Here is a 23,556-nt window from a genome sequence, read left to right on the forward strand (position 1 = left end):
GGGTGTATTTCACATGGATATCTGGGTATATTTCACATGGATATTGGGGTGTATTTCACATGGATATTGGGGTGTGGTTCCCATGGATAGGGGATGTATTTCACATGGATAGGGGGTGTGTTGCCCATAGATGTTGGGGTGTATTTCTCATGGATAGGGGATGCATTTCACATGGATAGGGGGTGTGGTTCCCATGGATCTTGGGGTGTATTTCACATGGATAGGCGGTGTATTTCACACAGATATTGGGGTATATTTCCCATGGTTGGGGGGTGTATTTCACCTGGAAGGCAGGCTGCATTTCCCGTGGATAGGGGGTGTATTTCATAGGGATAGGGGGTGTATTTCACACGGTGTATTTCACACGGATAGGGGCTGTATTTCACCTGGATGGCAGGCTCTATTTCACATGGGTAGCATGATGTATTTCTCCTCTCTCCACCACGCTGCTGTGACGAGAAAACAGCGCACAAAGCAAAGACAGTGTTGGTTGAAATACAACCTGTATTCTGGCCTTTGGGAGATGTTTATTTTTATTTTTATACTCCCTTAGGTAGCAGAGAAGCAGCTGGTGGGTGCTGGCTTGTTCTCAGTGCCTCTWAGAGCCTTCCAGTCTTTGCCTGGATCAAACCCAGCTTCCCTCCTATGCTCAGATGTTTCACTGTTGGACTGCCTTCTCCTCTGTCTCTCTCAAACACATTCTCTCTCTGTCTATTTGTCTGTCTCTTGTCCTCCTCTGACCTCCTCATGATAGTAATTTTATTTCATTTTCTCCCATTTAAGTTTTATTATGGCTCTTTGATTTTTCTTCCATCTGCTCCTCACTGAAGTTGAAATTMGTTTCCATATTGATCAGTTTTGTGAAGTTACAACATGCTTTTTCACCTSCAGCAGCGTGGCTGTAAACCTTTGCAAACAAAGCAGTGGCTTCATGAAGCTATGCCATCAGCAACACCTTGGTTTTTTCAGGGCTCTCTGTGAGCCCTGAAAATTTGTTTGTTTTTTTTTTTTTCCCAGTGATCGTTTTCCTATATATATCCATGAGAGAATACTTGTGCATCTAACCAGGAGCATTGTGTCTGGTGCTGTGATCTGTAGGGTGCTTCAGTTGCTTTCCRGATTTGTTCTAGTTTTGGCCAGGAGTTTGATGTGTTTTCCAGTGGACAGTGTTTACACTGGAGTRTGAAGATTGGGTGAGATTTCTTAGGCTAGACCAGAGATTGCTATTTCTAAAAGTTGATGAAATTAAGTGTAATATATGTTTTTTTTAAGTGCTTTTCTAAGACAGTTTAATAATGAAATGCAAGCACTGTAGAGAAGGAATATGGATCCGTACAGTGTTCACTTTTTATATTAGAAACCATTTTCTTTGATTCTTGATCCTTAGTTCCCATTCTGAGAGTCTCAAAGAACATAAAGAAAATCAAGATGGATAATTTGGACTACATAAGTTAAAGTTCAGTCTGAAATTAACTCAAGAGAGAAATTATTACCATGGACAAGTGTTTTCTAGCTAAGTAAACTAATACTGWTTTTGAGAAAACACTGGATGCATCCAAATCTCAGTTGAAGATCTGGGCTTTCTGATTCGTGTGGTGAGACTGCAGCTGAGGTATAATAAAGAGGAAAACATGTTTTCTTGCTGCTGCTTCAGGCAGACTGGAAGCCCTAATAAGGCAGCAGATTTATTTGTTTGGGTGAGGTCAAACAGGCTCCAASCAGCGCTGTTACCCTGGCCAGACCMTGCAGATCACTGTGCTGGTTCCTGATAGCTCTGAGGAGACAGCAGCACTGAGGAGCTCATCAGCAGCCCTCTGGAGGGTCAGCATCTGAGTGAGAGCGTTCAGAGGTGCCAGGAGGAGTGTGTGGGGATGGAGCTCCCCCCATGTGCTCCAAACACCCTGCAGCGCTGTGTCACGGGCAGCAGTGGGGCAGGAGGCACTGTGGCACGGGGAAGCTCAAGGGGACAAGGACTGCTGGCAGATGGTGCTGGTTTTGCTGGGGCAGGGCAGGGGCTCCTGGGGGAGCTGGGGGCTCCTCTCCATGCAGCCCACCCCTGTTTGTGCAGGGGCTGCAAATGGACCTCGTCATGAAGAGCTGGGTGAGCAAACTGAGAGGAGGAGGAGGAAGAGGAGAACTTTTTGGGTGTGGGGGTGTGTGAATGGTCACTTTCTGCCCTCTGGGACATCCTCACTGTGCAGCTGGTTCACTGCCTTTAGAAGGGAGCTTAACCATCCAACTGTGGCCCTTTTCCAAAATAATGCCCTGTGAGTCACCTCAGGTACAAGGCAACTCTTTTCTCACTGTTCTTGCTCTTTGTGACCATCCACAGACCCAGTGAGGGCTCTCACAATGGAGTCTGGGCAGGATTTGGAGTCTGTATGRCTTCCAAAGCATTTTGGTAAAAATTGCTGTTTAAATTTGATCTTGGGTGATTTTTGTGGAATGCTGATGGAAATTTTACCTCCTGTAACAATTTGCTACCACAAATTAATATTAACATTTAGTCTGAAGAAACATTTCAATACTCTGCATTTGTTAGTTGCTCCTCAAATGAAATTGTATAGGAAATATGGAAAGATATTTTCTATTCACTGACAAATATTTATCAGTTTGTTTGTTTTCAGTTTTTATTAAGTTTCTTRTTACAGATTTAAATTTACTCTAGCACTAGCAGTGATGATATTTCATACTGAAGAAATTTACTTCTTGACTTGCTTAGTATGGATGATGCCACATATGGTGTTTTTCATTTGGGGAACCATCTTGTGAATATGAAGGATAAATATGTATTTATTACAGCACTTAATATTTCTTTAAAGACCAAAGCTGAAAATTGCCTTTTAATTACAGTAAATTTAGTTTTATTACCGAAAATGATGTCTTACCTTTCAGTATAATTAGCCTTTTTTTCTGGAACTCTCTTTTCCCCAGAGCACTATGTATAGCACTTTAATGCTTATTTAATGATGGCAGGTTGGGGTATAATTATTCAGCCATTGAGCTTTTGAACTGTTGCTGTAAAAATAATAACATGATTAGTTTTCATGTTAATGTCCACATCTAGTGGTTTGTTATTAGTTATTTTGGTGGTGTTTTGTTACAGAAAATATTGGTTCATGGCAGTGCCACAGCSATGCTTGGAACTATTCCACAGAGAGAGGCATGGTAAAGGAACAGGGTTGGGTTTGAGTATGTGGACAAGCCTTTGCATGAAATTTGTWKGCTTTTTCTGTTTAATACATGTATGTGATTGGCAACTCATTAGTAAGAGTAATTAAAACAAGCATAGAGCTGCTTATAAAATGACTGCAGGATTCCAGAAATTAATAGGGGTSAAATGCAAAGTTTCATGTAGTCAGCTCTAGGTTGGTGTGAATTTCTGCTCAACTGGCAGTGAGATCAGTGATGTTGTACATGGCATTGCAGCCGTGCTGGGTTTGCTGCTCACGCTGCCCCTTCCTCACAGCACTGGGGTGAAACCAGGATCTGCTGCAGCTCCTCCTTCCCCTCTCACTCTTGGACTGTGCTGCTCCCAGAGCTGTTTCTCACAGTTCTTTCCTCACTCCCTGCTGCTTGGCCCCTCTCTGCCCTTTCCCAGCACTCTCTGACAGAGGCACCGGCAGCTGCAGGGGCAGGCTCAGCTTTGGAGCCCAAAGGCAGCAGCCAGAGCTGCCCTGGCCTCTCCTCAGCAGCTTCCCTGGCAGTGCTGGGCATCAACACCCTGGACCAAACTGGCTTGATGAATTTACCCCTTGGAGTGGCAGGTAGACGTGTTCAGCTCTGAAGATCTGTAAGAATTTTGCTCTGTGATTTCCAGACACCTTCAAGAGTTTGAATGCACCAGGGGCCACTTGCAGCAGAGCTGGGCAGTGACCCCAGCCTGTCCCAGGAGAGGTCTCTGTTTGCCCTGCCTTCCTTAGCATGTTCCAAATGCCAGAGAATCTACTCTGTGGAATCCCAGGGCAGCCCAGGGAAGGGGATGGTGCTCTCTCTTCAGTCCTTGCCCACTGACCTGCAGAAGAGCATTTCCTCTCTCCAGATCTGTCCATGGGGTAGCTCATGACCAGGCAGGAGCCCTTGGATGTCATTACCAGGAGATGTGTCCCACTGTGTCTGCCATCTCTGAGTATCTGTGTCCATCTGTGGTGCTTCTGGCTGGGGTGAATCTCATCTTCCTTCTCCTCCTCCTCCTCCTCCTCCTCCTTTTCCTCCTCCTGCTGAGAGCAGCTTTTGTGCTGAGGCATAGCCATCCCCATGTTTGCTGCAGCAGGATGCAGGCAAGGGACAGAAACAAAGACAAACAACATCATGGAGTATTTAAATCTCCTTTGCAAATACCAGTGAATCAAAGCCCAAGGCCTGAGTAGGCTTAAACTATTTCTGTTCCTTCCACAACTTCATCAAACTTCCCCGTGGAACAGCCCACGATGGATCACCTGTTTAGATCTGCACTCCCTTCATAGGCTCACCATTGATCATGGCCATTATCTATCTTTTAACCTCGTACAGGTGGCATCCTTTCACTTCAATAATTTATGTTCCTCTTCATTTTTATGCTTGAATATATTTATAAGCTCACTGTATTATTTCTGGACCTATTYTTAAATGTCACTTCAAGAGTGCTGATACAAATTGTGGAATTGGCATTAATGAGATGGCTGTGCATGGGCACCATTTGAGCTGCAGAACCATTACATCTTTTAAGACTTCCTATTATGAATTTTTTTGATCTTTGGCCTGCTTTGGAAGAGCAGGCAGTGTCCAAACCCAGAGAATCAAATRCACAGCCTTCCTTCTGGTGCAGTAGTTGGAAACTGAAGTTCTACCTGCTTTTAGGAGAACATGCCTGTGTAGACCTTGACAGAAAGGCCTAGAGTCAGCATTGGGCATAAGATGTATTCTGACTTTTCAACCCCTCCTTAGGCTTAGGTAGAATAAATTTGCCTGAGAGAAACCCACTTTTGTCATAGTTTTATAGACTTCAGCTGTCTCATAGATTCTGTTTTATTAATCCTTCAGAAGAAAAATTTCACCCATTCAAGCTCAGTTGCTATAGATGAGGCTGCTTCTTTGCTCTACTTTTTTCTATTTTTCTTAGTAGTATTCTATGTAATTGTGGGGCTGTTACTGTTAATCAAATAATTGCAATATTAGTGCCTTTGGGATAAGGCAGTGTGAAGAAAGGTCTGATTTTCAATGGTGTTACTTTGCTGATATATTTTGAAAYATGCTAAGTAGGATTTTGTAGAATAAAGTAGGCTTCATTCATTAAGCCAGACCTTCTTTTCACTGTAGTGGGATATTTCCAGTTTTATTCCTTGATATTTATTTGTAAACTGATYAGTGTTGACTTTTTGCCTACAGAACTGTTGTGCTTATGTACAGTGAATTTTTAACAGATAAATTTACTGTTTGTGAACGTTCAGCAAAGCAGAGAACTTGAATCAAATAATGAATATTCATGAGTGGCAAGTTTTTGCATACCATGAACTCARTGGTATTAACATCAATTAGGGGCTGAAGTTGCTAATGATAAATCTTAAAGCTGTGCTCAGCAAAGAGCTGTTGAACAGCCATAGATGGAAATCTTTGCTTAAACCATTTGCTGCACATTTGTGTAGGATAAACAAATTTGTACAGATTTTGGCCATTAGGGAAATATTTGCCCTCAATGAGGAATGTTAACTTTGCATGTRGTCAGCTGTGGTTCCCTTGCCCATCTCTCTGCAGGACTCTGCTCAAATGTCCCTTTAAACCAGGACACTGACATCAATCAGGAGCAGCGCATCTGCTTTAGGTGTTYCAGAATAAATTAGTTCATATCACTGGGAATCTAGTGCAAACTGGCTCATGCAGTAGGGATTGATTTCAGATATCCCAGCGTCATCAGAACCTCCAATAGGTGATTTAATTACACCCAAAAAGGTCATACTGTATCCATGGATCTGCAATACTTGTAGTGTTTTGTTTATTGATCAATAATTTTGTGTCTGATATACTTAAAATGATGTAAAGTCAGAAGAGGTTTTTAACCAGGAAGTCCTTCCTGTCAGATTTATCTCAAAATCCATTAACATGTTTTACAAATAACTAACGTTTTGCTGGGGGAAAGGAGCTGTGGAGAGATGATTGGATAGGTGAGGAGGCAATAAAACACACTGCTTARTGTGCTGTAATTGAGTGTCAGTGCAAATGAGATTATTTAGTTTATTTAGTAATTGCAAAATTTATTTTWGATGCCTGTGACATTTAAACTGTTSGTTTATACACCCTAACAATTCTATTCTAATTGTAATATTAGTCTGTTTTCTGCTTTTAAAACGCTAGATGCCAATGAGAAACTTATTTGAAAAAAGCATTTGATTTCTCTRTAAACTTCTGGGTCTAAAATCTCTCCTMTCTTTCCTCTCTTTCCCATAGTCTGAGACTATGTAAATTAAAGTGGTGCCAGATATTAACTACCATAATTACTGACACTGTTGTTCCACTGCAGCAGGCAAAAAATGCATGGTAATTTTTGTTAATCATGCTCCTACCCTGGCTTCCACATTTTGTGTTTTTCTTTTAGCAAAATGTGTAATTGAGTTGATGATTTTTATCTCAGAAAAAAAATATAATTAACGTGGTGAACTGGGGCTGCTGTGTACTAGGAAAAAAAAAATGTAACAAGATGACAGATTGTGAGAACAACTTCAGAATGGAAATCATAAAAATGCAGCTGATTTGGCTGTGGCCATTGCCATTTGCTGCATCCATGCTGTAAACAATCACTGTCATTGCACTTGTGATGGACACAAAGAGAAATATTGAAATATTTCTGCCTTTCCTGTGTCTTTTCTTTTGGAGAAGCACTGGCAGCAAAAGGAAAATTCATTTTTAGGTTTCAAATATCCCTCTTTAGAGGTCCTTTAGATGCAAAGGACCCCTTTGCATCAGGGTCCTTGATGATCTGTATGCTTTTACTGTGCAAACCTGTGAAAGTCCTACCCCCAAATTTTAATAATTTTCTATTCCTTAGCCTACTTAGACCTGTTTTCTTGAAGTCTTTTTTTTTACCAGCTTTCCACAATACAAACATTAAACAGATTAAACTCTTTTGGATTTTTTTGATACTTTAATTCTATAGATCTGCTATCAATAGATCCTCATTGAAGCGGGGCTGTTAAATCCAAATCAGATTTGCAATTCTGTTTATAGAATTATTTAAGAAACTTTTACCTTAACAGGTAAAAACAGWTGATTTTTGTGTGAGAGCTGATAGAAAATGTGCTAGGTGCCTGTTGAGTGTGCATGTGCAATACAGTATTTTGTTCTTTATTAAGGAAAAACATAAGCAAAAGCATTTAGTAATAACAGCAATGTATGCACAAAGACTTTATATCATTAAAGTTCTCAGAATCTTACAGGCCAGATCTACTTTTGCTCATGAAGAAGAAAGAAATGTGCTTGTGGTGCCTGGGGACACGGTTTAGGATGGACCTGGCTGTTCTGGRTTAATGGCTGGGCTCAGTGGTCTTAGAGGTCTTTCCCAGCCTGAATGATTCTCTGATTCTGCTGCTGCCAGCTGCTTTTTGTGCCAGGAAAACTGGTGTTTCTGTCTTTTGTCTCTCTCCAGACATCCCCTTGCCTTTGGAGCAGAGCACTCTGCAGTGCTGTGTCACAGTCTGGGCAGGTGCTGAGCTGAGCTCCMCTGGACCCTCTGCCCTTGGTTTGGGTGCAGCAGGGTCAGGATCACTCACACAGCTCCAGCTGGCAGAAAATCAGCTTTTCTGATGTATTACTGCTTCTCCAGCCCACTGTCATATGTTGTGGTGTCACAACTGTGCAGGATGCATTTTCCCCTGCTACAAACCCTCCTCAGAAACCACGTCAGACATGGAGATGACAAATGTTGAGTGGAAGATTTGACCTTGTTGCCAGCTTTTTACCTCCCAGAGAACAAGGATTGCTCTGAAATTTCTTCCTAATTYGATAATTTCTCCATATCCCTAAAAGTTTGCAACAGCTCGTTAGTGCTTGCTGCTCCTTTGTTTGGTTCTGGCCATTGTACCACAAGGTGGGCAAAGAGAAAATGTGAAATGTGGGTGGTCARATCCAAGAACAAACCTCTTGTTCTCACACAAACACAACAAAGGGCTGTGTGCATTTTGAGGCAATATAAACTACTTTTGGAAGTAGTCACAGTTAAAATCTTACAGAAACCTTTGAGCCTGTGAAAGACAAAGCTGGCAGTGCTGTTGTGCAGATCTCTTAATTTTGCAGGAATTCTGTCAGTTGACAATGGTGGTACGTGTGCCCAGCATTTCTGTGGCCAGAAAGCAAACCCAAGAGAGCTGCTTGTCCTGACTGTTACACATGTACACATCTAAAACTGTTTTTTCTTGTTTAATTAAAATAGCTACCACTTAACTACTATATCAAATGCATGGTCACGTGTACAGTGACAATAATAAGATTTGGAAATGGGAACAAGTCAAAGTTCAGGTTGCCTGATAAATAGGATTTTGTTTCCTTGGACCATATGGATTTTGATTTTAATGAGATTATTCAATCATTTTTACAGTAGTTTTTAGCTCAGATGATTCTTCAGGGTGACACTAAAATGGTCTCTGTCTTGAGATGAAAGACTTTTGATGGAAAACCCCTTACCTGCAGCTGTCAGGGTGGTTGGAAAGTGGACTGTAAATGAGACAGGGTATTTCAGCCAAGCTAAAGCATCATTAGGATCATCCCATGGTGAAAGCAGCTGCCCATTCTCATAAAGAATGTATTTGACTCCTGCCCATGCCACAAATTTATGGTGGGATCCATTTATTTCTAGATGATCTCTTAAAATTGAATTTCTGGATGCCTGGATTGGAGCTCTGMGGTCTGGTCTGCCAAAATGCAGCCATTCACAGCTCTGATTATCATCAATAAAAGCTATGTTTAAAGCACAGTGCTGTGAAACAGCTTTCTCCTGAAAACAAAGCCATGTGATGACCCAATAAAAATATTTCAAACCCGGTATTTGAATTTGGCAGCATTTTGCCCACAGTTGAAATGGTGATCTTATCCTGAAACTGAAACTTGACATTGTATTTCAATATAAGGCAGTTCTGCCATTCCTGGTTATAAAATAATACTTAAAGGAGATGAGAGCCTGCTTGACCTTAAGGAAACTCAGACAAACTGAAATGAATTCCTGTCAGAATTCTGCACTTTTCTAACAGAAGGACTGATTCTACAGTAATTGTATTCTGGTTTCCCTCTGCCGTGTAAAGTCAGCCGCAGAAATTTTCAGCTGATGTCCTTCCAAGTGTTACCTGCCTTTGAAAATAATGACACTTASAGATGCCACTGAGTGTCCTTCTGATGTTGACTTTTCTGTGCTGTTTACAAGGTTTTGAAAGCAGGGACATGAGTAGCTTTCTACACGAGCTGACACTGCTGTGCAGGGTTAAGGGCTAAGCCGAGCAGGTATGGAGGCATAAACCAAGAGAGAAAATTTACAGGAATGTTGCATTTTTATAATCCTTTTAGTTGTCACAATGAACATTGGATCACAAGTTGATGCAAATAATTTTGGGTTGGTTTTTTTTTTAAATTTTTATCATCTGTAGTTGTAATTCATGGAAGTGTCCATCATGGAACTTTTCGAAGACAAACCCCAAGAAATTGCAGCTTTGTGTATAGTTTTTTCCTCATTTTTGTATGTATTTGTTTTTTGACAACTATGGTGTTTTTATTTTTCTACCCAAAAGGCCAATCTCTTAATGATTTTTGTCACTTTTTACCAGCACRAGCCTTCAGATTGAGCCATCTGTATCTCGACATAAAGATACTTGAGACTTCTTGTGTTGAATGTACTTTGGAAATATGACTCGCTATAAATAAAGCAATAACAGCTACATCTTGATAACCTCAATTAGCATAGCAAACCCATTTTATCTGTGGCTAAGTGTATGCACACATCAAAACTTGAAATGTAGGAATCATAACCATTTGAGTAAAATTGACATAATTGCTACAGTTTCAAAAAAGTAATGATACTTAATTAAGCCTGAATCTAATGAATTGACTGGAATTTGTATAGAGCAATGTCCTCATGCTACACCTTTGCTCCGTGAGTAGCTTTGTGTCTCTGTGTCTAGCTCAAGCAAGGGTTTGAAGGTTTGAACTACTTGTTTTCTAAATTCTTTTTATGTTTCCATTAACTGCATTGTCTAATCTAGAAAAGCTAGGTTTATGTTCCCAGTCTTCATGCCATAATGGGTTACCTCATTTCACAAAGTCAAACACAAGTCATCGTTGATGACAGTCTTCTCTCAATATGTGAAAGTACTCAAGAAGTGTCTGTGTAATGGAAACTTCCAGGCAAAGATAACTTTTGGAACTATAGATCCTAAGGCTTAATGTAAAAACCTTTGAATGAATTGATACAGCTGATCATGGAGGAAACCAAAGAAGTGTTCATGAGGGAAAGAGATGGATAGAGTGGGGACTGAGGAGGAAGGAATAAGAACACTTGCCTTTCACACAGTTTCTCTGGAGTTGATTTGTAGAACATTATATTCACTTGCAAATAAATTATTACTTTATATGGTAAGAGGAGCTGGAAAACTCAGGCACTGATGTATTTTGTTGTTAAAATCTCACCTGATCATTTTTAAAACCACCATTYCATGTGCTCCTTGTGTCTCAGGTTCCCAGTCCGAGCCCCCGTCGTGTAGTGCCAGTTCCATCACTTGCCCTTCTGCCTGCACCTGCAGCAACAACGTCGTGGATTGTCGGGGCAGGGGCTTGACAGAGATCCCAGCCAACCTCCCTGAGGACATCTGGGAAATGTRAGTGCCAGCCTAATGCACAAATCTTTTCCATGTTTCTCCATTTGTATTCCGTATCACACCTCCTGAGTGGAAGAAAAGCACATTTTWAAAACTGTTCTAAGTAGTTATCAGGTGTTATTGTAGTTGTTCTCTTTGATGTGTTCTTTTGATSTAAGGGCTCAAACCATTTCTAGATGTAAATTAAGATAGTTTGGTACTGCCCTACCTGACAGCAAGATAAAGTTCTTGGTGCCYTAAGTTCAGACTGTGTTTGCATTTCACAAACCTGGAATTGCAGTTCTGCGGTCAGTAAATGAAAATACACAGTTGTTTTTCATTTCTGGTCTGTGATTTCCCCATGAGATGGAGGGACATCTTGTTAGCTGGGCAGGATGTGTTTATAATGATTAGAACATCAGAGCGCATTGTCCCTGCTGATTTTACTTTCTATTTCCTGTCTTCCACGTTATTTCCAGTTCTTTAACAGTTTTGTGGCTTGTGTTGTGAAATCAGATGCTGGTTTCACAGACTTGTTTGCCTTTRCTACCTTTAGGAATTGGAACCATCTATTTCTGTGTCCGTGACTTCACACTACTGGTCCTGCAGTGCTGTTACATTAAACCATTTTGCTTGTGGTTGGTCCACAGGGAATGCAGATCAATTCTTTTCCTATTTAGGTTCTTGTCATACAGAGTTTTCTGACATCCAGCCAGCTTTTGCAGTCTGCACAATATTAATTCAAATATTTCTGTAGTCAGTGGACTCATCCAGCTTCTTGTTGCTGTAGAAATCTGGTGCACAGCAAAATTTACCGTGACAGAGGATAAATTCACAAAATCATGGAATGTCTTGGATTGGAAGCAGTCCTAAAGACCATCTAGTTCAAACCTCCTACCATGGACAGGGACACGTCCCACCATCCCAGGGTGCTCCAAATCCCACCCAGCCTGGCCTTGAGCACTCCCAGGGATCGAGRGGCAGCCAYGGCTTCTCTGGGCACCCTGTGCCAGGGCYTCACCACCATCACAGGGAGGAATTTCTTCCCAATATCCCATCCATCCCTCTGGCAGTGGGAAGCCATTCCCCTTGACCTGTCCCCCCATCCCTTGTCCCCAGTCCCTCTCCAGCTCTCCTGGAGCCCTTTTAGGCCCTGGAAGGGACTCTGAGGTCCCCCTGGAGCCTTCTCCTCTCCAGGTGAGCCCCCCCAGCTCCCTCAGCCTTTCTCCACAGCAGAGGGGCTYCAGCCCTCCCAGTGCCTTTGTGGCCTCCTCTGGCCCTGCTCCAGCAGGCTCCATGTCTTTGTGGGCCCCAGAGCTGGACATGCCACTGTCCATGTTGACCACAARGTTGTCAAACAGCTCCAGTCCCAATACCAACCCCAAGGAACATTGAATTCAACCAGTTCTGGTATTTCCCCCCAGTTCACTATTTCTTGTAAGCCAGATTATTCTGGTAAGAACCCTTGACTGACAAACTSTTGTACAAAAATGAAACACACAGCTGTTGCTCTAACACAGTTATTAAAGGTGACCTACATTTCGCTCTGTTTCAGTATTAATTAAAGATCTTTTATTCAGCCTTCCTACCTTTCTTCATTAGCATGGGTAGGCAGAACCTTCTCTGACAATGCAGCCAACAGGTCCTAAAATGGTTTTCGTTGATAAAAACCCGTCACAAAACAGGTAACTCACTTGTCATGGGACAGAAAACAAGCATYGTATGTCACTAATTTTCCCTCTGCCACATATGACTTAGAAGTCTGTTGTGTTACTCGATTACTCTTCGAAGTAAAGGACTTCAGTGCAGGAATGTTTGCTATTAAATAAGCAATTTAGGAAAGTTAGAAATCTGTATCCCAGAGTTGCTTTTTCATAATTTCATAAACTAGGTAGTGAGAGTGTAGAGAATGCAATTCGTTTTCTTWTAAAGCTTCTCGTTCAGTTGGGAGCTGACAGCAGCAGCCAAATTGACTGAGGAAAAATGAGTTACAAGAAATTGAGGCTGAGAAATACAGACTGTGTGCTGAGTGTTATAAAAGATTCTCTGCTTACAGAGTGGTTCTGTTGTGCTTCTCAGAGGAGAAATGAACAGTCTGTGTCATAGAGAAACACATGAGAATAAGCACAGGAAAGTTTTGCATGACTACTTGGGTGAAAACAAAAATCATTAAGAACCTGGAGGCATTTCCTGASAAAGGAATACCAGAATGAAAATGGGGTGGTGGTTTGCTGGTAAACGAACAAAACAGTCATTCCACCACATTGGATCAGCATCTACAATTAAAGGAGAAGTTGTAGTTATTTAGAAAGGGTGAGAGAAGGTGCATTCAAGGTAAATATGGAACACGGGGTGATGCAGAATGGGCATGAGGAGGTGTAGGGAAGGAGGGATGACCAACAAACTGACAGGAGGCAAAGTCTCCAGAGAATCTGCTTTTCTACTCAGGCTCGCTCACAGCCCTGCAGCCAGCCCCCATCAAACTGAGTGACAGCACAGAGCCAGCAAAGCCAGCGGACTGCAGGGGCCTGTGAGCAGCTGTGGGAGCCTGGAGGGTGCTGTGACAAACACGGGTGCCTGTACCAGTGCCTTGGGCTGCTCTTGGCTCAGGACATGGGCTGGATTGATCCTTCATCATCATTAATGCCTGGCTGGCTCATGCCAGGRGAAGGACAGCTTTCCTGTGCAGATGTGGGCACTGGGGGTGAGGGCACTTCCAGCCCTGACTGTAATATTTCAGACAGAATTTGCTTCAGCACACTGCCTGCCACCTTGGTGTGATGCCTGCCAGTCATGGACAGGTATCAGTAACTCCCCAATCATCTTTTGCCACCTCACAACACTTCTCCTCTGCTCCTTCTTTAAAATGAATTTGCCATGCTGTTTGTCTGTCCCAGACTGATCTAGTCATTTTTTATGTATCCCTGCTAGCAAGGCTGTATTTTAGAATATGAATTCACTTTAACAACAGTCCAGTCTCATGTTGCTGTTGAAAGCTTGGATTCATTTCTTGTTGTCTAGGGATGCATCAGGGATGTGYAGTGAGGGAGCCTGTGTATGGAGGGTCTGTTCACTTGTTGTAGAAAAATTGTGAAATGGGGATTCTGGGGAAGATAAATCTCATGAATGCTGTTAAGAGAATTGGGTTGTGTCTCTTCTTGCCAGTGGTTTTATGAATTGATTCTGGGCAGTGGCTTGCACAAACTTTCCTTGGGTGGTCACTGGTGATGTAATGTGGGGTTCTGGCTGACTCAGCTGAGACATTCAGGACTCACAGCTGCAGCAGAAGTCGGTGGGAGCTGTGCTTTGAACACTTTGTGCTGTGCAGGGCTAATGRCTCTGAAAAGCCAAGGCTCATTCATCTGCACACTTATAAATCAAACTSCAGAGTGTGAAGTACATCCTTAGATCCTGAAACTCATTTTAGCTCTTTTCACACCAAGTTTGTTTCACCACTGTTAGTTACCTGTTCCATCCTCACTGTCTGGGGAGATTGAGAGAAATAGAATTGAATGAGCCAAGAGTAAAGCTGGATTGGTATGTCTGAATCACAAACCATTTGTTAAAATGCTGATGGAATTGCTCCAGACAGTGAAGAGCTGCCAGTCCCTCAAGGAAAAGGCAGCTCAGGCACCCCTATGTGGTGAGATCATAACCACAGCTTTGTCTGACAGCTGGACTGGGTAAACTGGGGTGRCAGCCCTTCCACCAGCATCTAGGCTTGGCTTAAGGTTGGTTTTAGTCACTTGTTCTGCGTTGGTTTGGTTTGCCATTCTCATTGCTGATAGCTGAATTGGTGACTGATATTTTTGTAGGTGCAAGTAGTGCATGATTTTTGTGCACAATTCCTACTCTGAGGACAAATTCTTGAGTTGGAGCACAGGAAAAATGCAATGTACATAACTGTTGGTTCTCTCATGGCTCTGGCAAAACGAACACAAACCTAAATCTTTGCRAGATGWCCACTTTGTAATGTAATGTCCTACYTGCTCTACCTTTAATGAATGCCTTCCTGCAAATTAAATTAATTGCTGTCACGAGGGTGCCACTGTGCTGGGCAGTGTTGCAGACCTGTAGGCAGACAAGTTTTCTTCATTTGTTCTTTCCAAGGTTGTCTCAGGAAGAAATTGCCCTCTCTATTCTTTAATACCTGAAGGAATRTATATTTGAGGAGGGCTAGGACTTCAGCTGTGAATCTTTATGAAGTCTTCATGATTTGATGAAGTGAATGAACAAGTTCTGGGTGTTTAAGTTACTGGTATATTCAAAATTAATTTTTCACCAGTTAAAATAAAGCCAGAAAAGCTTCTATAGAAAGATTTAGCACTGGTAACCACTATTATAAGTTCAATTTTTAGTGATCTAAATTATAAAGTAACTACACCACAGCATTTTCATGTTTATTAACAACTGCCTTTGAAATTCTCAGTTTCACAAAGGCAAGAGGTTTTTCTCTTTTTCTCTTATCAAGAATAAATTACGTAGAAACTGTAAACTTTGTGGATAAAGGAATGGCATTTTTTCATTTAACATTGAACATTTAACATGGTTGTTCCTCCTCAAAGAAAACCATAATAATTTTCCCAGGCTTCCAGTAAATACTGCAGTGAGTGTAGCTCAGTATTTTTGAACACTGTAGTAAATGCTCTGGTGGCAAATTCTCTGGCTGTGGAACCAGGTTGGCTCCTGCAGTTGAATGGTGTAATATGATTTCCATTCACTGCTGTACATTGGCTCTGGACAGCCTCTCATGTGTAACTTGACTGCTGTTTTCTGGATCTCACCAGGCAAACTGGGTCATTCACTCCTTGCATTCCACAGAAGTTTCTTTTGTTGGGCCAAAAGTATGTAGAAAATTTTCTGTGGAGTTAAAGGTGCAGCAATAAAAAAGAAATAATAGACAAAATATTCTACATTGATCATCAGTGGAGAAAATAGAAATATACAGAAAATGATAAGAATAAAGGTGTCTTCTGTGCTGAGACAAATCAAGGAAAACAGAAAGCTGYATCTCACAGTTTTAGGAGCAAGCAGTGACAGCAGGGAGTTTCTGCTGCAAGATCAAGGCAGATTTCTTTTTTCCATCTTGACTTCCGTTTCCAAAGTTGGGTAACTGATGTCATCTGTAGGCACAAGAAGATGGTTTTGTTTTGATAAATCTGGATTTCATATATGTGATAATTTTCATTTTGGCTGTGTCAATGTTTACCCTCTTCACTGCTTKTTATAATTGGGAGATTTCTTTTAGAAAAAAAGTTAGGTAGGGGTCCATTTACTCAGACCAGTTGTTTGTAGGTGTGAGATTTTTTTTGTTTGGGTTGAGGTTTTTTAGGGGTTTTTTTGTGTGTGTGTGTGCAGTCTCTTTTTCCCAGAGACATCACTTCAGTCCAGTATAAACATAATTAATAATTACTAATAAAAATGAATGGTATAACCAAAAAGGCAAATATGTTTTATCCAATACAAATTTCCAATACAAAGCTCCTGAATTGCCCAGCAAAATGGGGACATTGAAGTTTATAATTAGTATATACATTTTTCAAGCTCATTATGAAGGGGAAAAGCAATCAGAGAAAATAAAATACAGAGATAAAATCACAACTTKGACATAAAATACACTAATCAGATTTTTTACTGGGTGTAACACTACTTTTCTTTTGGTTTACATGTGTTCTGTTTATTTTGCTTTTAAAAAAACTGTGAAAAGAAGATAGGATTGGAGGAATGTGAATTGTCAAATAGCAAAATCTGTTGAGAAAATAATAGAGGTGGCAGAGCTTCAACTACCAGAAAGCTACTTAATTTTCCTGCTGATTTCTGGTGTTCTGCCTTTTCCTTGTCAGTATGTGTAAATGTGCAGTAAGAAAACAGATGTTACAGAAGGTACAGAGCTCTTAACAGTAAGTTGGATTAGAGATGTAAAAAATAACTTTTTCTGTCAGTTTACTTCCATCCATTTTCACTAAGTCTGAAAGTATAGTTTTGTGTTACAGGTTGATAAATACATTGAAAATCAACTTGAAATCCTCAGATCCCTGAGCTGGCTATGGCATTGTGAGAAAATGTGGGAAGTGATCTGGGCTGGAAGTTTCTGGAAGTAAYTGGAAGCCAGTAGAGGGTGGTCAGGATTGACCTCCTCAAACAAGAATTAAACAGCAATGTGATGTGTTTAGGGGTTGGTCTTTCTGGGACCTCRCAGAGCTTCTCAGTGAAGCAAATATTCTGGGTCTGGTTTGTTAAAAATCATTCCTACAGATTTACATTTATCAAATTCAATGATTGGTGAATGACTGCTATCACAGAGGTACTAGAGAAATTATCTGTCTCCCTAATAAGACTTCAAGCTTCAGGGGGAAAAAGAAAGCAACAAGAACCAAAAAAAAACCCAAACCAAACCAACCAAATAAAAACCAAAAAACAGCAACAAAAAAACCCAAACAAAATAAAAACCAAACAAAGATACTTCCCACAACCCCAAAACATCCCTTAAAAAAAAAAAAAAAAAAAAAAAAAAAAACCACAAAAAAAAAACCACACAACAAAAGACAGTGATCAGTGCTCAGCAGAGGTCTGAGGCTCAGTGAGGATCCCATGTCCACATGACCCAATAAATCACCTGTTTAGTCTGGAATCAGAGCATGAAGGAGTTACTTTGTCTTCTTCCCCCAAAATAGCTTCTGATGAGCCTTTAACATCCCCAGAGGTGAGGGCTCAGCCCCTGCTTTACAGCTGAGCCCATCCCAGCAGCAGGTCCTGCATCATGGAATTGCAGTGGGAGGGAGCTCGGGGGGCCCGGCACCCTCATCCATCCAAGGATAAAGTGAGGAAAATGTATGGATGAGACTGAGGGGACATTTCCAATGAAAAGGAATGAGAGTGGCCAAAAATTCCAACCACAAACGTGGAGTATCCCAGTGGTAGATGGAGAAACTGTGAGGTTTGGCAGAACARTGCTGCGTTCTGGTGTTTGTGTGGYTGGAGAGACRTTGGWGTTTTGTCAAAAGATAYTTTGTGAAATACCAGTCTGYKGATTTCTCTGGTGTTTCCTGTTTGTCTCTACCATATTTAATGTAAAATTAACATGCTGCAGTGAGGTGCTGGATTCCCAGTGTGTCTGCCATCACCGATTCCGTGGTTACCAGCTGATACCTGAGCAAGTGCTCAGCTCCACAGTTGTGTCAGCTGAAACTGAACTCACTGCGGTGTCAGAAGATCCAGTGTCACTAGCACTGCCTTGAGATGAGCACCACGGTATCAGGAAAAGTATCAAAACATCTGTTTTCATTCTGGAAGGTGTCTTTTGGTGAGCAGAATTATCTGTGTAGCTTCCTAGGTAGATTTATGTTGACAGGTGACTTCACTGTTGATAGGATTTTGTCTCTTGAAGCTCTGCCCTGGGGTGAGCTGTTAGGAAGCAAWCCTGTCTGGAGCTGCAGCAGCAGCTCGGCAGCCAGACCCTGAAAATCAACACCAAAGGGAATAGGAGGGGAAACTCCAGTTGTCACCTTGTATTAATGTAGGTGGATGGTTTGCTGGCTCTCAGCTCTCCATTTCCTAAGGCAGACTCCATSAGAGGGATTTATACTGYGTATTATTAATTTTATTTGGAAGTYATTCAGGTGCTGTGATGAAAGGCAGCCGTATAAAAGCCTTGGAGGACCGTGTGCATTTAGGGGTTTTATAGGGCTGGTGCAGTCTTTGGCTGGGYGGAGGTTGAAGGTTTTAACTGTTCAAACAAGCAGTGAGCATAGACATCTACAATCCTCAATGTCCTGCCATCCCAGAGCACTTTGTTTTATACCTGGGGACTGAGGGGGAGAGGCACAAAAAGCTGTTCCATGGGGGACAGGTCCATAAGCACTTTCTGCAGGGATTGGGCCCTGCACTGCGTGTTTTGCTGCTGAGTGTACCTTGGGTCCTGACTGTGACTGCAGGGCAGGATTCCTTCCTCCTTTCCCAACATGGGCACCTCCTGTCCGGGGCTGTCTTTGGATCAGCACTTCAGTGCAGCTCCCCAGACCTGTTGGGCATGGTAGGAATAAAGCTTCTATYTCAGATGGAGAGGCAAGAAAGATGTCAGGGCGGAGATCAGGTCTAGCTCGTATCTGTAGTAAGAACAGATTTTAAGTATGATTTATTCACCTTAAATACTAAAAATATACCTGTGGGCTTTTCTTCATCAGAGTCCAAAATGCACAATAAGAGAGCTGAAAGTATGAGATAAAAGTAAAATCATGGTCCAAGTAGGTTTTTGTAATGCAGTTGTTCTCAGTCCCTGGACTGATTGTTATGTGTCCTAGAAATCTCCTCCTTCCCAGTACAAATGGTTCTCCCCAGCCTTGGGCTTTGTCACCCTTTTTTCCCCTACATAGTCCATAACCAGGTCCCTGCAAATCCCCGCTCACAGGGCAGAAGGAAAACAAGGGTTTTGCTCTTCCCAATACCCTTTACACAGGCTGTGTGTGTCCTGCCAGGCACGAGCGTGCCACAAGTTTGTGCTGCCCTGTTCTGATTGCACTTTTGCTCGCTGGGAGGTGGCTTTGGTTCCTGGTTATTTGGTTCTTAGTTATTTGGTTCTTGATTATTTGGTTCTTGGCTGTTGGGTTTCTGGCTGTTGGGTTTTTGGCTATTTGGGTTCCTGACTGTTGGGTTTTTGGCTGGTTGGTTTTTGGTTATTTGGTTTTTGGCTGGTTGGTTCTTGACTTTATGGGTTTTGGTTATTTGTTTCTTGGCTGTTGGGTTGCTGGCTTTTGGGTTTTTGGTTATTTGGATTTCTGGCTGTTGTGTTTTTGGCTGTTGGGTTTTTGGTTATTCGGTTCTTGGCTGTTGGGTTTCTGACTGTTTGGCTTTTGGTTTTTTGGGTTCCTGACTGTTTGGTTTTTGGTTATTTGGGTTCCTGGCTGTTGGGTTTTTGGTTATTTGGGTTCCTGGCTGTTGGGTTTTTGGTTATTTGGGTTCCTGGCTGTTTGGTTCCTGGCAGCCTGGGTGATGCATGCCCAGCAGAGCCCTGTCCCCAGGGCAGAGCACCCCAGCCCAGGGAGCCCCTGGTTCCTCCACTCCCTTTCTGTCCCCAGCAGGCAGCCCGTGCCTGCCCAGTGCAGGGACATTGGTGACACAGCTCGGGCAGGAGCGTGTGCGCTGCTAACAGAGCGTGGCTGCCTCATTTGTAGGCTCTGTTCCTCTGACAGCTGAGAATTATCAGTACTGATGCTTCCCTCCCTCTCTTTTTCTCCAAGGTAGTGATTTGTCTATGTTATGGGTAGGTAAGCTTGACAAAACATTGCACATTAGCAGCTGAGACAGTGTTTGAAATGGGAAAATTGCTGGCAAACTGCTCCATTAGAGACCCAAATAACAAATTCTTTCTTTCCCTCAATGAAGGGGAGATAGTTAAGGCCCAAATTAATAYGTCTGTCTCCCCAACTCTGCAGGGGGAATCACTCTTCAAGACTAATGGCTTCATCACTCCTGAGTGTGAGCTGGCTTTGCTAAGTCCCTGTTAAGCAGAGTTTTTTATCCTTTGTGTATTGCCATCCTGGGCGTGAGCGACACAGGCGCCACAGGAGGAGGTGATGAAAAGATTTGCACCTCAGTGAACTTTGAGATGGATTAGCATGGGAATTGGAGTGCTTTTTCTTTGCCCTGGGATAGTTTTTCATCTTTAACTGCRTGGTTTCCCCCTGTTTGTTTAGTTTCAGTTTTTTTTTTTCTCTGATGTGTTTACTTTTTGCTCTCATTGCTGCAAAGTCATTTAAAGAAAGCAGGGAGAAGGAGAACTTCATCCTGTCTAACATCACGTTATTACAAGAAAAATGTCTCTGAATCCATTGGGCCCTCATACTTTCCAATTTCTGATGATATATTAGAGGARAGAAAGGAAATTGTTCCTGTCCTTTGATGCTGTTGTCAGAGACTCTGAAATAAAGGTGGGAGAGGCTCTGAATGTGGCCAGTTCATTTCATTCATTTCATCAGTTTTGTGGATTCCACTCRGCGAGTATCTTAAATAGATCTGAGTAGGAAATGCCACAGGAGAATCAAGAAAAATTTTATTGCGTTGTAAGAAACCTTAAATGGGAGAAGGGGTGTTGCAGTTCAAATTATCAAAATTTAGCCTTTAGGGCTGTGTGTCTTGTACAGATTTCTCAAATGGATTGTAAAATTATTCTGTACTATATTCCAGTAATAACCCCCAAAAAATGAAGTCCTGGATGTTGCTTTGCACTAGCAGCAGTGGTTTTATAGTATGTGGCAGCACTCCACAGTATACAGGAATACACCATGAAAAACAGAGTTTCCCAAAGGTCATATTCTAGGCAACCTTGGTAATCTTCTCTGAAATGAAATGTGGCTGCAAAATTTACACTTTTTCACTTTTTCGAGGAAAAAATGATGATGCTAGGTAAGAATTCTGTTCTTCACTTTATTTCAAGATGGCACCTCTAGCAGTTTCCCATTACATGGTTTATAATTAAGCCTTCATCACCCTGAAATTGCCAACACCCYTTCTGGCAGAACCAAGAATTCCTTGAGATTTTTAATCCTCTACTGTACTTGACATGTCAGGTATGAGCTAAGATGACGTGAAAGAGTAAAGTATTAATACAAACAATGTGTTTTCTGTTTTAGTTGTGTTACTTCACTGTGTTTTTCAGGCTGTTCCTGSCATTCTATAATGTGTATTTAAGAAAAACATACATGTAATTCATTTTAGTCTTTCATTCTGTTAAAGCAGAGGCTTGTTATAATGGAGCATTTTATTTCATGCTACTTTTTTTTGCCCAAGTTGGAGCCCACCTGCAAACACAGCCCAAAGAGAGCCCATGGTGCTGCCTGTGCTCCTCTGGTACCACTGCAAGGTGGAATGCCCTGAGCAGAGCCTTCAGTCCTTCACTTGCAGAGGGTTTCATGGAATAAAAAATGTCAGGTGCTGTGGTGGAAACATGGCAGCAGGTGACAAAAGMATTGTCCATCTATTTCTGTACAGACCATCTGCTCCAGAGTTTGTGGGGAAGGCTGAGGAGTTCACTAGGTAGCTTCAGAAGGCAACTCTCAGATAACTCCTGTTGCTCTTTTGCTCTCCACTTTCTCTAGAAATGTCTTTTTTTTCTATTTTTTCTTTCTTAAATTTTATTTTTTACTTTGTATTACATAGGACTTGTGGTTATTCCAATTTCAGTTTATTTTTTTTTCACCCTATGTGGGGAGAAGATTCTGCGTATACTTCCACCTTTGAGTCACTGAAATTCCCTTGGAATTTTGCTTGTGAAAATCGACCCTTTCCCCCCCATCCCTCATTTGGGATTCCCTGTAAGGTCTGCCTGTGTGCAGGATGGCTGAACCCCCAGTTTCCATCCCCAGGGCCCGGGAATCAGGCAGGCATTGCCCTCTTTTGTTCCTGGAAGTGTCTGCACAGAAACACTTGGGAGGAGTTAAACACCCGGCTGGCAGGCTGACAAAAAGCCTTTATGGGAAGAGTGTGTGTGCTGCTAATTCTGGTGACAAACACCAACAATAGTGGCGTGCTGCAGCTCACAGAAATTTGCATTTCACTGTGGACTTGCCAGAAATGAAGCGTGTTATATTTAGAGCAACTGGAAGGGAAATCTCAGACACTAATTCAAATCACAAAACGAGTCACAGAATAAACTCTGATCACAACCTTTAAAAAAGAGGGAGCTGCAAGAATAAAAGAGAGTGAGCACGTTGGCTGTACAAGTTGACTGTGCAAATATCAAAATATTTGTACTTAAATAGCTTCTCAAAGTATAAATGAGCTGGAAAATGATCTTATTTTCAAGAGGATTTTTTCTTTTGTTTATGAAAGCACAAATCACCAGAGGGATAGAGAGCTTACACATTTCCTCTATACTATTCCCTAGTACTTTACAAACCTTGATTTACTTCTCCCTTCTCCCATTTCACTTTATCGTTATTCCTGGTTCTAATTTTTTTTCTCCCCTCTGCATTGCTGCAGCAACTTGAAATGACTAGAGTGCTTCATTCCATCTTCCAAATATGTTTTTGTATTTCAATTCTAAGCCATTTCYAACCACAGATTTTTTTTACTATTGTAAAAACTGTTTCTTTTTATGACACTTTGGGGGGAAAAAAYACACAACATTTCAATAATAAGAGCAAGGTAAAACCACATTTTGGTCTCAGTCCCAACTCGGTAGGAGTTTAGCTACCATGGTCAGTGGAATTTGTTGTTTCAGGATCCACTTTTGTATTTCTAATCGAAATGAACATTAAGAGTTCATCTGAGGAGAAGCCATCCATTTTAGCAGGAATTCAGGGAACTTGCTGACAAATACTTGAAAGTACTGCTGGGAAAGAACAGAAATTAATCTCGGTGGTTCCTGTATGCAGCATCTTAAAGCTGCTTCCATTTTATGTTGGTGATACATGCATTTATGGAACTTCATAAAAAACACTTCTTTCAGGCCAAATCTTAGAAATAAAAACAGCAGCAATTTCACGTAGTCTGGACAATATTTTAGAAAAATTTAAGTATTTGGTAGTTGGAATAGGAAGATGCAGTACTTTTTTTTATTGTTTTAACATAAAATGCTCCCTACCCTCTTAAAAATCTGAATTCATCTTGCAGTGAATTCACTTTGGTTTCTGGCAGAGGTTCCCACAGGTTGTTGCTCCTGAACTGGTCTGATTGTGTCATTAATCTGTTTACTAAGCTGTCACAACCTAGCCTAGCTTTCAGTTTAGATATCTATATTCTGTTTATAAAA

At 41.6% G+C, this 23,556-nt stretch overlaps 1 protein-coding gene across 1 annotated transcript in view; it reads left to right on the top strand.

Moving 5' to 3' along the window:
- Positions 1-23,556, top strand: part of LOC130580903 (slit homolog 3 protein-like) — a 397,748-nt gene that overhangs the window by 287,804 nt on the left and 86,388 nt on the right. The window contains exon 9 of the mRNA XM_057378685.1: positions 10,688-10,829. Coding sequence (XP_057234668.1) covers positions 10,688-10,829 — 142 coding nt within the window. The remainder of the gene's footprint in view (positions 1-10,687; positions 10,830-23,556) is intronic.

Source organism: Malurus melanocephalus, unplaced genomic scaffold (genome assembly GCF_030028575.1).
Source record: "Malurus melanocephalus ecotype Western Australia unplaced genomic scaffold, MMel_1.1 scaffold_370, whole genome shotgun sequence".
NCBI lineage: Eukaryota > Metazoa > Chordata > Aves > Passeriformes > Maluridae > Malurus > Malurus melanocephalus.